The sequence below is a fragment of the Rhinolophus ferrumequinum genome, chromosome 23 (assembly GCF_004115265.2).
Source record: "Rhinolophus ferrumequinum isolate MPI-CBG mRhiFer1 chromosome 23, mRhiFer1_v1.p, whole genome shotgun sequence".
Taxonomy (NCBI): domain Eukaryota; kingdom Metazoa; phylum Chordata; class Mammalia; order Chiroptera; family Rhinolophidae; genus Rhinolophus; species Rhinolophus ferrumequinum.
The window spans coordinates 28,941,380-28,957,818 of record NC_046306.1 but is presented as its reverse complement, the minus strand read 5'-3'; the positions used below and the strand labels follow the sequence as shown (position 1 = coordinate 28,957,818).

Here is a 16,439-nt window from a genome sequence, read left to right as displayed (position 1 = left end):
TCTGGACATTAGCGACTGGGTTTTTTGTTTTTTTTTTTAAATGATAAAATTTGTAAGATTTAATAATTACTGAGGTAGCAAATGTGTCCATGAATTACATGTAAAAACAGGCCTAGGGAAGCAAAGCAAAGAGGATCTAGAGTTCATTACATTGTACTTCAAGATTTCGTCCTTATTTTTGTTAATTTCTTTTTTTATTCCTTCTCTTTGTCTTCTTCTCACTCTTCTTCCTCTCTCCCTCTCCCCCTTACCTCTCCCCACCCCCTTTTTCTCTCTCTCACTCTCCCCGCCCCCTCCCTTTCCCTCTCTGTTGATCTTAGTTCTTATTTTCCTTGGAGATTTTTAATCACATAAATACCTCCATCTGGGTTTTTGTTCTGTGTGGTTTTAGGTGGCCTTTAGCAAGTCTTTCTAAACCTGCCTTGTCTGACAGCGAGTTTGTAAGGTTCAGATGAGCTAATGTGTGATAAGTGTCTTGGAAATGTTAAAGAGAAAACCGCAGGCCCAAAATGGTGTTACTTCTGCTAAAACCCCATGATACCAAACTTGAATTCAATACTAGCTCTAATTGCAGTTTCAAACTCTCCCAGAAACATAATCTTAACCAGTCTGGAATTTTCTGGTCAAGCACCAGTAAGGTAATCTTTCCATGCACCCACTCCCCACCCCCAAAGAAGAGGTAAACTGTATGATAAAAAGCCTTCCAATTCTCTTCCCTCAGAGAAAAGATGTCCTGATTCAAAAACAATCCTTTCTTTTCTTAATAGCTCCCTTGCCCCACCGTTCTTTCTGTGAAAACTTTTCCATTTCATACAACCCCTTAAAGCTCTGGTCTAGTTGGTAGGTGGAATGCTCCCCAATTCATGACTCACTTAATAATCCAAATTAGATCTTCAGATTTACTTGGTTGATTTTTTTTTAACATAAACCAAGTAGTACATTACAAATATAACTTATTTTAATGATTGTTCTTGATATGTACCTGCTTTACATGTATCATCTAATCACCGGTAACCTTCTAAGGTAGCTTCTGTGGACTCCATTTTGCAATTGAGGAAGCTGAGGCACGGAGCAATTATTAACCTGCCCAAAGTCACATGGTTATTTTGTGGTTGGTATTACTGAATCTTCCTGTAGAACTCTTATCCACTATACTGAAATGCCTTAGTAGAGTACTTAATGATAAAGTGTTTTTTCTCTCCTAAAGTTTGCCAACTGCTTTCCCCAGTCTCACCTACTATTTGCCAATGTAGAAAATAACTTTTCTCAGATGAAAAAAATAATTGTCTTTATACTTTGTTCATTTATTTAGCGAACACTTATTGAATACTTACCGTATACCAGGAACATACTTTGCCCTGGAGATGCAGAGATAGAATGTTTAAAAAAATCCAAAGATTTAGGACCATGATCTCTGGTCCATGTCTCTGGGATCTCAGGGATTGGACAATGAACTGTAATGGGAAGATTAATGACCTTGTACGATGATGATCTTAGAATTGACTATACTAGGCTTTTCTAGAGATGGAGTTAGAGAGGATGAACAACTGTGCTTACGAAGTCTGGCTGTTCTGGGGCCTAGCAGGAGAGAGAAATGCACACCTTGCTTTGGGCAGGCCTTTCTCTTCTGAGCTTGGCCCAGTCTCAGCCCTTTTCCTGAAATAAAGGTATCTTTCCCCCTAGCCTTGACTTTTTAACACTTTAACCCCTTTTTATAATGTCAAAGATCAAAATCTTGCCCAATTATCCTTTTGTTGTTGTTCTGCAACAAAGTTGGTTTGTGTACATCCTTACATTGAGTTTTGAATGGCACTTACACGGTACATGCTTCTTCTACTCAATTCAGGATAAAGGATTTGTCAGTGATGACCTGACAGCACCTTTGAGCCTAAATCTTATTACAGAATTCGATCTATTGTTTAGCACTTTTCCCCTTTGTTTCCATCCTAAGGCATTTTTTCTACAGTGTGTCTGTGTGTGTGTGTGTGTGTGTGTGTGTGTGTGTGTGTGAGTGTGTGTGAGAGATTTCCAGGCATTCTTTCCTACCTCCATTTCTCCCCTGCCCCTTTCCTCTTGTAATGTAGAAATAATAGATGCTGAATTTTGTAAAAATAATTCCGGAATGGAAAAAATAGAGAGTAAATTGGGGAAATGCACAGTTTTACAGTGCTGAGCCTGCCCAGTTAGAACTTGGTGATATCTTTCCTTTTAAGCAAGTCTTTGAAAAGAAACTATTTATCGTGGAAATTTTCAAACAGCCACAAAACATATAAGGAGTCGTATGGTGAACCCCCATCACCCGTCATCCAGGCTCAGTGCTTGTCAATACATTGCCAATCTCGGTTCATCTCCAGAGGATGCCAAAAACATGTATACACATTTTCAGAAAGGAAAACTTAAAATTGTAATACTCCATGTATACCGATAACAAAAGATGAATCATACAAGTCATATTTGACTTCTGCAATTACAAGAGGTGCTCAAAGTGGTTCCCATCAACGTTCAGACACTTCCGGTTACGGTGAACTACTGCTTGAGCAACACTGACCGAAGTGACCACTTCTGTACATTTTTTGGGCACCCTCTGCTCTCTACTCCGTGGTAGCATAATTTACTTATGAAAACATTTTCACCCATTGTGTGTAAACAATTCAGTGATACCAAATCTTTTTTTAAAATATCTATTGCATTTATTTTCTCCATATTTTGACTTGAGTTAAAGATTTTCTAAAGTATAATTTAAGCAGATTTCAAATACATAAAGTCTAGTTAGTGATATCATGAAATGTTATTCAAAGTGCCTAAGGATTTTTTTCCCCCTGGAGTATCCTGTTCTATTTTGTGAGCATTGATTAATTTCTTTTATTTACTGCTTTTTTCTTCTGCGTATCATTAAGAAAAACAAAATATCTCTCCAGTTGTACTAGTATGTTTTTGTGACATTATTCTGTAAATGTTAATTTTCCTTTTAATTGTGTCCTATGTTAGTATTTTAATATGGATTTCCAGCAAATGTTTTATTTGTCCCATAATAATTTATATGAAGCATAGCCCTACTAGCTCTTTAAGTCTTCATAAGGAATATCTGATCTCAATTTCTTCTAATTTCAAATGATATCTTCCTTTCTATATTAGTTTCTTCGAGCTACTGCAAATTACCACAAACTTTGTAGCTTAAAACAACAGAAATTTATTCTCTCATAATTCTGGCAACCAAAAATCTAAAGTGAGCATGTTGGCATCGATGGTTCCCTCTGGAGTCTCTATGAGAGTATCCATTCCCTGCCTCTTCTGGCTTCTCATGGCTCCTGGCAGTCCTTCACATTCCTGGGTTTAGTTGCCTAACACCAATCTCTGCTTCCATCTTCACATGGCCTCTCCCTGTGCCTCTGTGTCAAATCTCCGTCTTTTTTCTCTTATAAGAACACCAGTCACTGGATTTAGGGCCTAACCTAAATTCAGGGTGATCTCATCCCAAGTTCCATAATTTAATGACTTTATGTGTAAGGACCCTTATTCCAAATCCAGTCACATTCACAGGTACTGAGGTTTGGGACTTGGGTGTATCTTTTAAGAGAATGCTATGCGATCCACTATACTTTCTAAACAGCAAACTTCTCTGGATTTCCATTTTAGCATTTGCAGGTGGAATCCTGGACCACTTCAGAGCTTTAAGTATGAATATTTGTGTTATTTTCCAGGACTATGGGAGGGCAGAATGAGGCCACTAGCATATTGCCAGGAGGCCGGCCCAGCCATCCAGTTCTTTTCTTTTCTTCCATCTTATCCTTCCCTCATCCATTATTCACAGAGCTGCCAGGTGATTTTTCAAACATGTAAATCTGATCATAATGCTCTTACCTCTTTAGGGTTTACCATGGAACTTCAAATAAAATCCTTACTCCTTATACAATTTTAAAGGGCTGTAGATGTCTTCACTCTCGTCTCTCAGTACTTTGAGGCTTCACACATACTGATCTCTCTGCTTAGACTAGAACATTCTTCGACCCCTCTCTGGTTGTCACTTGCACTTTAGCGCTTAGCATAGATGCCTTTTCTCTGTGGGTCCTTCTGAGCTCCTGACCGTCTGCAGAGCACTCCACACTCTCAGTCACGGGCATTTGCCACCTGGAGTGTAGTCATTCCTGTACTTAATCAATGTTCATGTCTGGATTGTATTCATAAGGAGAGGAGGTGCCATGTCTGCCTCGTTCACAGTAATAACCTCAGCTTCTAGCATGGTGCTCCATTCATGTTTATTTAATGAAAAAATAAATGTAAAAACCAGGGTTCTGGTTGAAGACTTGTTATTTCTAACTCTTATTGAAGAAAGTGTTTGGTAGAGCTGGTTGAGTCCACAGCTTCTACTTTCTTCCTTGGACTAGTTCAGTACTGCCAGAAATGACTCACACTGTCGTGGACTGACTAGCAACAGATCTTCTGTCTCTGCTCATCAGAGCTCTAACTTTGATGGATCTGAAACTGGTTTGGCTCGTTGAGGGACAGCCTTGTGAAAATTGCTGTCTTTCAGTGGGACAGTCAAAATAGTGTTCTCCCTCAAAAATCAAAAAGCAACCTAGAAAATGACAAAATTTGGGTTGATGGTAAGAATGACTTTCAAATAAAATATTTTATATATTACAAGAGTTTGTGAAAATCTTAAACTTTGGCTAATTTTTTTCCCAGGGAATTAATATTCATGTATTAAATTCTAGTATGGGGGCGCAATGCTTCTGTTTTTCCTATATCAAATGACTGTGTAAAAGCTTGCTTTTGTACTTCCCTTTGGTTAAGGATTTACTTTTTTAGTTTAAATATCCTATTTATTTTGTTTCACAGACATTTTTCATATGTCTATACTGATTAGCTATTCTTCTTTTATAGTTATGCCCCTTGGTGTCCATCCTGCCAGCAGACTGATTCAGAATGGGAGACATTTGCAAAGAATGGTGAAATACTTCATATCAGTGTGGGGAAGGTAGATGTCATTCAAGAACCAGGTACTGTAAATGTTGAACATTGAATACAAAAGTTTGTTCCTTTTTATTTTGAATTTTTTTCAAGCATATAAAAAAGTTGAAGATTAGGATATTGATACCCATGAACTGACCACCTTGAATCAACAGATAACATTTTGGCCTATCTGGGTCTCTCCATGTATGTGTGTGTTTACACATACATATGAGTATATGTATTTATGTTTTTATTCCTTTTTCTTTTGCTCAGTCATTTGAAAATAAGTTGCATACATGATACTTTACTCTTTAATACTTCAGCATATAAAATCTCACTAATTATTTCCCACGTCTTTTTATAGTTTTTTGAACCAGGATCTAATCAAGGTTCACCATTTGCATTTGGCCGTTCTGTGTCCTAATCACCCGCAATTTAGAATAGTCCTCCGTGTTTTTCATGACACTGATATTCTGAAGAGAGCAGGCCAGAGATTTGGCTAGTGTTTCCTTATTGTGACATTTACCTTATTTTTTCTTCATTGTCTATAAACTTGAAGCTCAGCCTAGAGGCATGATTCGGGTTAGACATTTATGGCAAGACTACTTTATAGGTGATGCTGTGACTTTACAGTTTCTCCCATCAGAAGATACATACTGTCACTATGAGTGATGTTGAGCTTGAGCACTTGATTAACGTGATGACACTACACATCAGTTATGAAGAAAAGATCCCACTTTGTGATTAGCAAGTAATCTGTGGGGCTTTAAGATACATGATCTTACCTGAATCGAATATTTCATTGTGGTTTCCAGAATGATGAATTTCTAATTCTGTTGCTCCATCTACATGTAATAGCTGTTGCTAATGTGATTTTTCAAGAGAAAGAGGGGGATAGAGGAATCTTTTAAATTCTGAAAAGATATATACAATTTATATTTGTAGTTTAAAAATAATCGTTATACGTAAATTGAGAAGAAAAGTTGAGCTTTTATGACTCAAATCTCAAATTTGACTATTTTCAAACTTTATTTTTCCTATCTATATTCTATTTCTATCCATTTTATTCCTTTACAAGGAAAAAAAAGAAGGTAGGTATGGCAATGTAGCTATTACCTTTCTGTAATAAATGAACTTAAAAAAGACAAAGTACTGAATTACCAATTATTTGGGCAACAAAATTGATGGTGTCTGTTAAGATCAATGTGTTGCCAAACCCATGGAGAGGGATTTCTATTAAAAGCAATTAGTCTTCATGCCTCTACCTTTTTTAAGCATTTGAATCAAAGCGACTTCTGCCCATTAGCTGTTTAGAGATGGAAAATTATAGTTACTAATTCATGGTTTTGGCTTTTATAGTGAGTTATTCTGTTTAGAGCTCAAGTCATTGCAATTACATTTTTGCTGTAAACTTGTTTTCATCTTTTAGTGGCTTGAGTCCAATGAAATAAGGTGTAAGTAAGCCTTGTTAATATAGCGGGCACCAGACACATTTTATGAGGAGTTTCTTGGAAATGCAGATGACCTATTCACATTTCGGCCATTTCGGCCATGAATTCACAGCATAATTTGGATTAACAGAATTAAACAGCTTTGTGATGGATTCACAAACCTAAACTCTAATTGAATATAGTCTTCCCATCTAAAATGTAAATTTATGGTTATTTTTCCATTGTGAATGGATTAGCTTTTTAGATAATGAAGTATGAGAGAAGTTGATTATGATAAAATATTTTAAAAACAAATTCATCGTTGACTTATAGCATTTATTTAAAAATAAACTATACAGTATATATTTGAAATATTTATCAAAGAAGGAAAAAAAGGTCTCTGGTCTGCTATTCTATAAGAATAGTCAAGAAACAAAGTCCGAAAAGGAAAAGTGATTAATTATTTTATGTATTAGACCAATTTTTTTAAAGTAGAGGCTCTAGAATATTTTTAAATGATAAAAACTTTATAACTCACAGATAAAAATTAGGAGACAAAATTCTACAGCCAGTTTGAGTGTCCTATAAAATATTTCCCTTCAAATTATACTATTTGGTGTTTATAAGTCTAAATTACAATCCTAATGCTTTCAATTAATGTGTTTATTCAACAATATTTCAGTTTCTACCATGCACCAGTTCCTGTTCTGGATATCAGTGATACAGGTGAATGATACAGGTGAACAATGAATGGTGCAGGTGAATAAGGAAGACAAAGACCTGGCTTCTCGTTGAGCTTACATTCTAGTGAAGGAAATAGACAGTAACAAAAGTAAAATGGGAAATAATGTCTAATAGTAACAAGGGCTATGAAGAAAGAGAAAGCGCGGTGAAAATGTAGAAAATATCGTGAGCCACTATTTTAAGTACGATGGTCGGGAAGGACTGTTTGGCTGTTTAATATGTTTTATGAAATATTTTTATATGTATTGTTTACTTTTTAATTTATTGCTGTGGCCAATGATGACCAAGAGCATATGAAGAATTTTAAAGAACAAGTTAAAATATTGTGTTCAATGATAACTAACATTAGAAATTCTACCTGTGTATTCTGATAAAAATATAACCTAAATAGAAACTTGAAGAGGTGATGGATGCTATTTGTTTGTTGCATTTTAAAATACCATATAAATAAAGCATGATTCTGTAACATTGCCACTTTCCTGAGGTGAAATTTTTGGATGGTCATAAGAATCTGTAGCTAGAAAAGAAGTAAGATATGAAATTGTTTATAATAATTATTTCAAGCAAAAGCTTATAATAATTTTTTTGTTAACTTTTTTTATTAGTTTCAGGTGCACAAAACAATGTAATAGTTAAACATTTATCATTCATATGCCTCCCACAATGACAACCCCCCACCCCACATCTACTACTCCTCTGATATCGCACACAGCCATTACATTTCCACTCTCTCTATCTCTCTATTCCTAATGCTGTAGTCCACTTGTGTGTGCGCATATATGTGTGTGTGTGTGTGTGTGTGTGTGTGTGTGTGTGTGTGTGTGTGTGTGTGTGTGTATATATATGTATGTATGTATGTTGTATGTATATATGTAAAATTGTAGTTGACATTCATTATTGCTCAGCTTCAGGTGTACAATGCAGTGATCAGGCATCTACATCATCCCTGAGGTGGTCTCCTTAATGAGACAAGTGTCCATCGGATACCCTACAAAATCTTTACAACATTATTGATTACATTCCCCAAATTGACTTACGTATCCCCGCGGCAATCTTGTGGTTACCGACTGTGCTTTCTAATCCCTCACCTTCCCTCTTGTCCCCACCTCCCTCCCATCTAGCAACCCTCAGTTTTTCCTCTATGTCTCAGAGACTGTTTCTGATTTAGTTCATTCATTTGTTCTTTTTTCAGATTCCACATATAAGTGAGATCATATGGTATTTGTCTTTCTCTGTCTGACTTATTTCACTTAACATAATCTTCTCTAGGTCCATCCATATTGTTGCAGATGGTAAGATTTCATTCTTATTTATGGCTGCATAATACGCCATTGTATAAATGTACCACAGTTTCTTAATCCAGTTGTCTACCGATGGACATTTCGGTTGTTTCCATGTCTTGGCTATTGTGTATAGTGCTGCAGTAAACATAGGAGTGCATAAATTTTTTCGAATTAGAGTTTTGGATTTCTCCGGATAGATACCTAGGAGTGAAATTGCTGGGTCATACCTTATAATAATTTTTAAGCCCTTAGGATTACAAATACTTTTTCCATGGCAATTTAGAGTTGGAAATATACTGAAAGATACCCTTGTTCCCTGCTGGGTGGAATTCCAAGCAGAGTTAGAGGTGAGAATGCCATGTAGACAGAGATGCTTGTTAATCCTCAGTTGACTTCTCAGGTCACTTGTGCTATTTTGTTTTGTTTTGTTTTTAAGGTACAATGATAGATGTATGTAGTAAATGTTTCTTTTTATAACATTGATTTTTACTGCCTTCAGAGTACTGTTTTCTTTTAAGTGTCATAGGACTATTTTAGTTTACTTGGTTTGATAGAGAAAAAAATAGAAAATCCTTCTTTGGGAAGACTCTTCATTAATCAATAAATTATTATGCTGAATACAGGTTTAATTTGTAAAATGAGTATAGGCAAATTTTGTATCTTATTAAAAGTAAACCTTCAGTATTTCAAATTGCAAGTGACCACAGAGATGTAAAATTTGAGCTACTTTATTTGAATAGATCTTTGATTTTGTCCAGATCGTTCTTCAGTGGGAAAGAAAGAAGTGGTAAGAAACGTGAAAATGATGTGCCTGTCATTTTTCCATGCTGGCCAGGAGGATCCTTTAACTTTCCTACTCTTTGCCAGAACCAGGCTTGCTCACTCTTGGTGCACATATAAATATTATTTATCGTAAACATTTAAAGAGCAGGGCTCTGTTTTTTACTCCTACTCTCATTCAGGTTTTTGTTGCATGCCCCTTTCTTGATATCATCTATCTCTGTTTATAGTCATGATTGTGAGTATTAAGTTCTTTCTGGTCTGCCAGTAGACTGTAAGCTCTGTAAGAACAAAGAAAATACATGTTTTTGCTTATCTCTGTGTCTTGAACAGTCCCTGGAACAAAAAAGGCACTTCGTAAATATTTGCTGAGTGACTAAGGGTTTTATTTGTGTTTGTCATCACTTGTACCTAGCATAACATTTGATACCTAGTTAGTATTCAGTAAAGGTTTGCTAAGACAAATTGAAAAAAATCTGTTTAATGTACATAGAGTCCCTTGATAGTACTTGCAGATTTTATAAATGTACAAAGATTACAAATGATCTTATTATTTCATATTCTTTATTGTTACTTTTAAACCTATGACTGATATAATAATACTTATAATTTATTTAGTCCTTTACTAACACGTGCTAAGCACGTAACATACTGATCTAATCTAACTTCAGAACAATTCGATTAGGCTTTAATATACCCATTTTACAGATGAGGTAACTGAGGCTCAGAACTGAGGCTCAAAATTTGCCTATACTCATTTTACAAATTAAACCTGTATTCAGCATAATAATTTATTGATTAATGAAGAGTCTTCCCAAAGAAGGATTTTCTATTTTTTTCTCTATCAAACCAAGTAAACTGAGGCTTATCTTAAGTCATAAAGCTAGTAATTGGAGAATTTAGTATTTAACCTAGGTCGCATGACTTTAAAACCTATCCTTTCAGCCACCATATAATTCCAAGTCATGCACAAGACAGAAAACTTCAGTGTAACATATCAAAAATAAGAGAGTTGTATGTCAGTGACCAGAAAGTGTTAGGTAAATAAAAATGGGTAAAAATAAAATTTCTTTAAGTCAAAAAAGTAGATAAATGTGATTTAATAAAGTGGTTATAAAAACAAGCTCCAGGCTTCCTGTTCTCTTATAACTTGAGTTAGGTGCTTGGGTTAGTCTTAGTTTGACTTGTAACTTTTTTTGTTTCTCTTCTTGTAGGTTTGAGTGGCCGCTTCTTTGTTACCACTCTCCCAGCATTTTTTCAGTAAGTTGAAATAATTTTCTGGTCTTGCAAATATTAAAAATCAGTAGAGGTGTTCCAGGAATTCTAAGTTGTTTTCCTTAACAATCATTCATTCAGCTTGACATTTGAAGGGAGAAAGATTGGTCTGCACTGAATGATAGTTAGAACAGAGGGACGGACACCCAGAGTGCTGCAAGGACGAAATCTAATGTCAGCCATGAGGAGGGGGATCAGAGATTTTTTCTGATGACATAAAGGTGGGATGATTCATAATAGATAAGTAGGAATTGGTTAAGTAGACAAGGTGAAGTTCTTTCCAGATAGAGGATATGGAAAAGCCCAGGAGAAAATGAAATACCATCTGAGGACTCTAACTAGTTCTGTATGGCTGGTCCATCCTGGGTGATGAGGCTAGAGAGGTCAGGTATTGAGCGGGCAAAGAAAAAGGACAGGATAGGTTCTGGAAATACTTAGGAAGTGGGATCATTGGGACTTGGTAACCTATTAGCCATAAGGAAGGGAGAGCCTGTGATGACTACCAGCAAGACATGTATAACTAGTAAAAACTATTAAGGAGCCATTAAAATAAGAAGTTTGGAAGATAGAGGCCAAAATGGAGAAGACAGTGTGAAGTGACTATGTTAATTCCAAGTAGAGAAGATTAGGTGATAGTTTGATTTCAGGATCTAAATCTCAGAAGAAAGAACTAGACTGGGGATACATACTGGGAATTTATCAGCATCAACGTAGATAACAGTTGGAATATATCTAGAATGAACACATACAATGGGAGGAGAAGTAGGTCTAGGATACAACTTGGGGTTGGTCAAACTTAAGACAGACAGTAAGGAACTAAGACGGGGTGGTAAGAGTAGCAGAAAGAAGTCCAGCGAGCTCATGTCGTAAAAGCCAAGGGAAAGGAGGCAAGAACGGGTGTGTTTAGTAGCAAGCAGTGCCAATGACAGACAAGCAAAAATGGCAGAAATATGCCCTCTGGATATGGCACTTAGGAGTCATTGGAGACCCCCTAATATGAGCAGTTTCCATGGAGTCCTGGAAGCAGAAACCAAGTTGCATGAGCAGTGACTGAGTACTATAAGAGGAGAAAATGGCAAGTGTGGACTCTTCCATTAGGAAGCTTGACAGTGGGGAGAAAAAGCAAGAGCAAGGGAAGACTGAAGAGGCATGTGAGAATAGGAGGTGTTTTGTTAATTTTGAGGGAAGGAACTTGAATGACATAAATTTGGAAATGTGGATATAATTTGTTAAAACTTGCTAACAACTGGTGTTTTGCTATTCTAAGAGAAAAGAAACAATTGGTAGCAAAAATAATAAAAAGTAACTTGGCAGATTAGACACAGCCAAACTTTGCTTATCGTCGCAAACTGTGCAGTGAATGTTTACTACTTTTTGTTTTGGAATTTCTCATTTGTAATGGATTAATATTTATGCATGCTTTCTGATTTATGCCTAAGTATAATTTTTTTTCTTCATTTGAGCCAAGTTAAAATTCAGAGTGGAGTTCACGTGTAAAGCCATTAGTTATTTTGATTTTTATTATCTGACACATTTATTATTTTATTTGTTTTTATAATTTATTTTTTATTTGTTTTTATAATTTATAGTGCAAAGGATGGGATATTCCGCCGTTACCGCGGCCCAGGAATCTACGAAGACCTGCAGAATTATATCTTAGAGAAGAAATGGCAATCAGTTGAGCCTCTGACTGGCTGGAAATCCCCAGCGTCTCTAACGTAAGGTGTTATTTTTTAATGAGAAGATGTTGTTATAAAATGGGAGGTATCAAGTGAGCAGTCCATGGACCTCGAAAGTCTACATTTTTCTTCATATTTTCTCTTAATTACCCAGAATACATATGACCACGCTTAGACCGTGTTGTGTTTCTGTTGTCCCACATATGTTTCAGCTAGTTGTTAGTACTCTGGGAATTAAGAATCCAGATTCAGGTAGGTTACTAATAAAAGAAAGCCTCTCCCCTAGCTTTTGCACTAAGCTATGCCAGCTGTTTTCTCTTTACAAAATGTGGTATTGAACACCATTTTCCATTCTTTCTTCCTTTTGCATTATTGATTAGATATGGATGTAACTCTTTCCTAAATTATAGTTCACGAAGGAATTGTTACTGTATGTGTGGTGTCTTTGTCGGCCTAGCAGAGTGTGGCTGGGAATCACGGCCATGATGGCATGACGGGTGAGGTAGATTAGGCCAAACTGTAATAACTTTTTCCACTGTTGGTTTTAATTTTGAATGAATTGTCATAGTTATAATTAATTTTACTTAATTACATTACACTTGTAATTTAATTAAGTACACTTGTTGGTTTATACAGGTGTAAAGAATATCCTTGTTCAAAAAGGATCAAATTATATAATATTCAGGAATAAATTATCTAGTAGCATTTATATAATACTCAGGAAACACATCGCTGCCTCTAAAAGCAGCTTTTCGTTCTACAGATATTTGAGTACTGATTTTATGCCAGATACTATTCTAGGTACTAGATATTCAAAATTGAACAAGACAGACAAGGTTCCTCTGCTCTCCTCAAGTAACTGAAAGTAAGGCCGTTTAAGACAAAACTAGGGCTACAAAGAATCATAGTTTGGATAAGGGCTGTTTCAAAAACAAACAAGCAAACAAAAACCTTTACTAAGACAGGGACTAACTGGGGGCATGGACCTCCATTAGATGAGGGGCTAGGAGAGGCTCTGAGGGGCCTCTGTGAAGGATAGACCCGCCTAGCCAGGGGAAGTGCAGCAGGAGGAATATTTCCAGGAATGGGTGTAACATGCACATAAGGCCCAACTTGGAAGGACCTCGGTGTGCTGAGGACCAGAACGGTGGTGGGGTCAAGACAGTGAAAGGCAGGGAGAGTAACACGTGAGTGGGGAAGGGGAGGAGCAGACCATGAAGGCCTTTGACCGCAGTGAGGTCTTGGATGTTACCAGTGTGTGCCATGCCGGGGGCTGAGGAGAAGAGACTCAGGAGGGCGCGCATACATGAGCTCTTGGAACGCAGTTCTGGGTGAGATTTTGTGTGAATCTTCCCTCTCCTTCACCTTATAGCCCGGTCTACCTTCAGAACACATTTTACATGCCCCCATTCTTTCCACCACCAGTCCCCTCCCCCTGGTGCCACCCTGATATGCACTAGCACCGTTCTTAGGCCAGGCACCACAACAGCCTTCTCTCTGACCTCATCCATTCTTGCCCTCCTCAGTCTCTTCTGCTAAGAGCCGCCTTATCACTTGTGTCGCATATTAATTACCAAGGGGTGAAAGAAGATCATGTCGGAGACATGGATGTTGAATGAAGCAAGGCGAGATTTTTGTGGCTTTGACAAGTAGTAGCGCAGTAGTGAGGACAGAAGCAGGTTTGAATGGGTTCAAGATGCCTCAAGGAAGAAGAAACAGCAAGCACGGACTACTCTTTGGAGAAGTTTGTCTGTGAAGCCAGAGAGCCAGGTGAGGTCCAAGGATGCTCTTTCTAAAAGATGAGAGAAGGTAGAACATGTTTTCATGCCGGTGAAAATGATCGAGCAGAAAGGGAGAAATTGCTAATGCAGGAAGCGGGCATGACAGAAAGAACCAAGTCATTAACAAGCCAAAGGGATGGGATCCAAAGCACAAGTGGAGGAATTAGACTGGTAGGGCAGGTAGACTTTCTCTGTCGTAACAAGAGAAGGGGGATGCAAGTGTACACCAGGTTCAGATTTGCGGGTGAGGAGATAAGAGAGATCACACAACGGCTTCTGATTTCGCAGTGACAAGCGAGGAGTATTTGTTAGCTGAGAGTGCATGACGAAGGGAGGGTGTGAAGAGAGGGAAAAGGACACGAGCGGTCCTCTCAGGTAGAGCCTAAAAAATGCAGTATTGAGTGCTCACTGAGGTTTGTGACTGTGAAGGGAGAACAGTCAGCTGGTCATCTGATTTTTCCCCAGAGACATGCAGCTAGCTGCCCAAGGTTGAGGTTTTCGCCAGGTATGTACAATGGAAGGAGAAACGGGTCAGGGGATTTGAATGTATTACAGCAGTGACTGAAATGATGGCTGTGGACTCTAAGCTCTATATGAATGCTTGTGAATCCAGCAGAGAGACAACGCATTACAAAAAGTGGGAGGCCAGATCCTTGTGACCTCAGTTTTGTTTTGTTTTTCCATAGTATGCATCACCAGTGATTCTCCTTGTCTTCATTTTTTTTTTTTAGGATGTCTGGTATGGCTGGTCTTTTCAGCATTTCTGGCAAGATATGGGTAAGGAATTTTAAATACATCCTTTGTGATTATCTTTGCAGAGGGTTTTTTGTTGTTTTTAAGAGTAAGAATGTAGCTTCTAAACAGTAGAAAAATACACACTTATAAATACTTTTATAATTTCGCTATTCTTCTTAAGCCACACTACTACTTGCAGATGGGGTCCCCAGTGGAAATGTGTCCTTGTGTAGAAGGGAATAAATTGAACAAGGACCTGTATTATATCAAAGTCCTGTTTTCTTAGATTAGAATCCCTTTATCAAAGCTGAAAGGGCTTATGTTTTTAATTTCCTTATTTTCCTATCCTCCCTACAGATCAAAGATTATCTAAGCCTGTAAGTGATTCTGTATGTCAGGGATCAGCAAACTTCCACTTGGTGGCTGGCCACCTGATTTTATAAATAAAGTTTTATTGGAACACAACCGTGTTTATCCATTATCTATTGTCTATGACTGCTTTGATTCTACAATGGTAGAGTTGAGTAATTGTAACAGAGACCATGTGGCCCACAAGCCTAAAATATTTACACACTGGCCCTTTAAGGAAAAGTTTGGACACCCCTGCTATATGTGATTGTATCATTTCAGTGAATTAGAACTGTTATTTAGGTTAAAAGACTGAGCAATTATATAATCTTGACTGTCTCAAAAGTCCTCTTGCTCCCTTTTGCTCTTGTGTAGAGGGGACTAAATCCTGCCAGATTTAACACAATTGCTGTGGAATTAAATGTATATCCTTAAAGTATTTCAAATCTTTAGAAATGAGTCCCTATATTTGTCTTTTCTAAGCTATGATTATAGGGCATGGTGTCATATTAGGAGCTTGATATTCAAGGGGCCCATGAAGATTCTTACTGTTTTTCATACATACTGATATATGTTGAAGGAAATTTAAGAACAACCTTTTATGTCCCAGCTTTTCTGTTTTGTTTTATTTTCTGCTTTGTGAGATAAAATACCAACTTTAGGTTTTTTTTAACAACAGAAACTAAATTGGCCACTTGGATTCAGTATTTTTTGGTTAAAGTTTGTTAACTGGTTTTTCTTGTTGTTTTTTGTTTTTTTGTTTTGTTTTTTGGCAATTCTGTTTAATATTAAACAATAACTCGCATTTTTCATCTCTCCAGATAGTATGAGTTTCATATGGTTTCCTTCTACCATTTTCTTATCATTGGTGACCAGTTTATTCAAGGGCTGAGAATTATGAATTGCCAACTAGGAATTGAGAGTATGGGATTTTTGCCTTTTGCAGTATGTTGACACTAAAGGTTGACAGTTGTATGTTCTGGTAGCCATGTGAGGGCCTTGTAGCCTTAATAATGTCTGACTTATCGGGGTAACTATTACATGTTTCCCCGAAAATAAGTCCCAGTTAAGATCTCAGCCAGACGGATGCATTTAGTACGTTGTGACAATGTTCCAGAAGAAGATGACATGACTGTAATTGAATAAATGTAGATTGTTGTACATAAAAAAATAAGACAACCCCTGAAAATAAGCCATAATGGAGCAAAACTTAATATAAGACCCGGTCTTATTTTTGGGGAAACATGGTAATACATGGATATCAGGAATCATTGAGAGCAAGATCTTAACACAGAACCTATAATAATTGTAGGTCGAGAAGTGCATTTGTTCTGTGGGTTAAGGAGAGCTGAGATGAAAGTCGGTCATGGTTTTCACACATTGCTAAAGAGTTTTACTTTCAAACATAGTATCAGGGAACAAAACTAACTA

General features: G+C 37.1%; 1 protein-coding gene across 3 annotated transcripts in view; it reads left to right on the top strand.

Moving 5' to 3' along the window:
- Positions 1 to 16,439, top strand: part of TMX4 (thioredoxin related transmembrane protein 4) — a 41,416-nt gene that overhangs the window by 7,339 nt on the left and 17,638 nt on the right. For all 3 annotated transcript variants that reach the window (XM_033094910.1, XM_033094909.1, XM_033094911.1), the window contains exons 2-5: positions 4,885 to 5,000; positions 10,405 to 10,450; positions 12,055 to 12,183; positions 14,657 to 14,702. In XM_033094910.1, the coding sequence (XP_032950801.1) occupies positions 4,885 to 5,000; positions 10,405 to 10,450; positions 12,055 to 12,183; positions 14,657 to 14,702 (337 nt within the window). The remainder of the gene's footprint in view (positions 1 to 4,884; positions 5,001 to 10,404; positions 10,451 to 12,054; positions 12,184 to 14,656; positions 14,703 to 16,439) is intronic.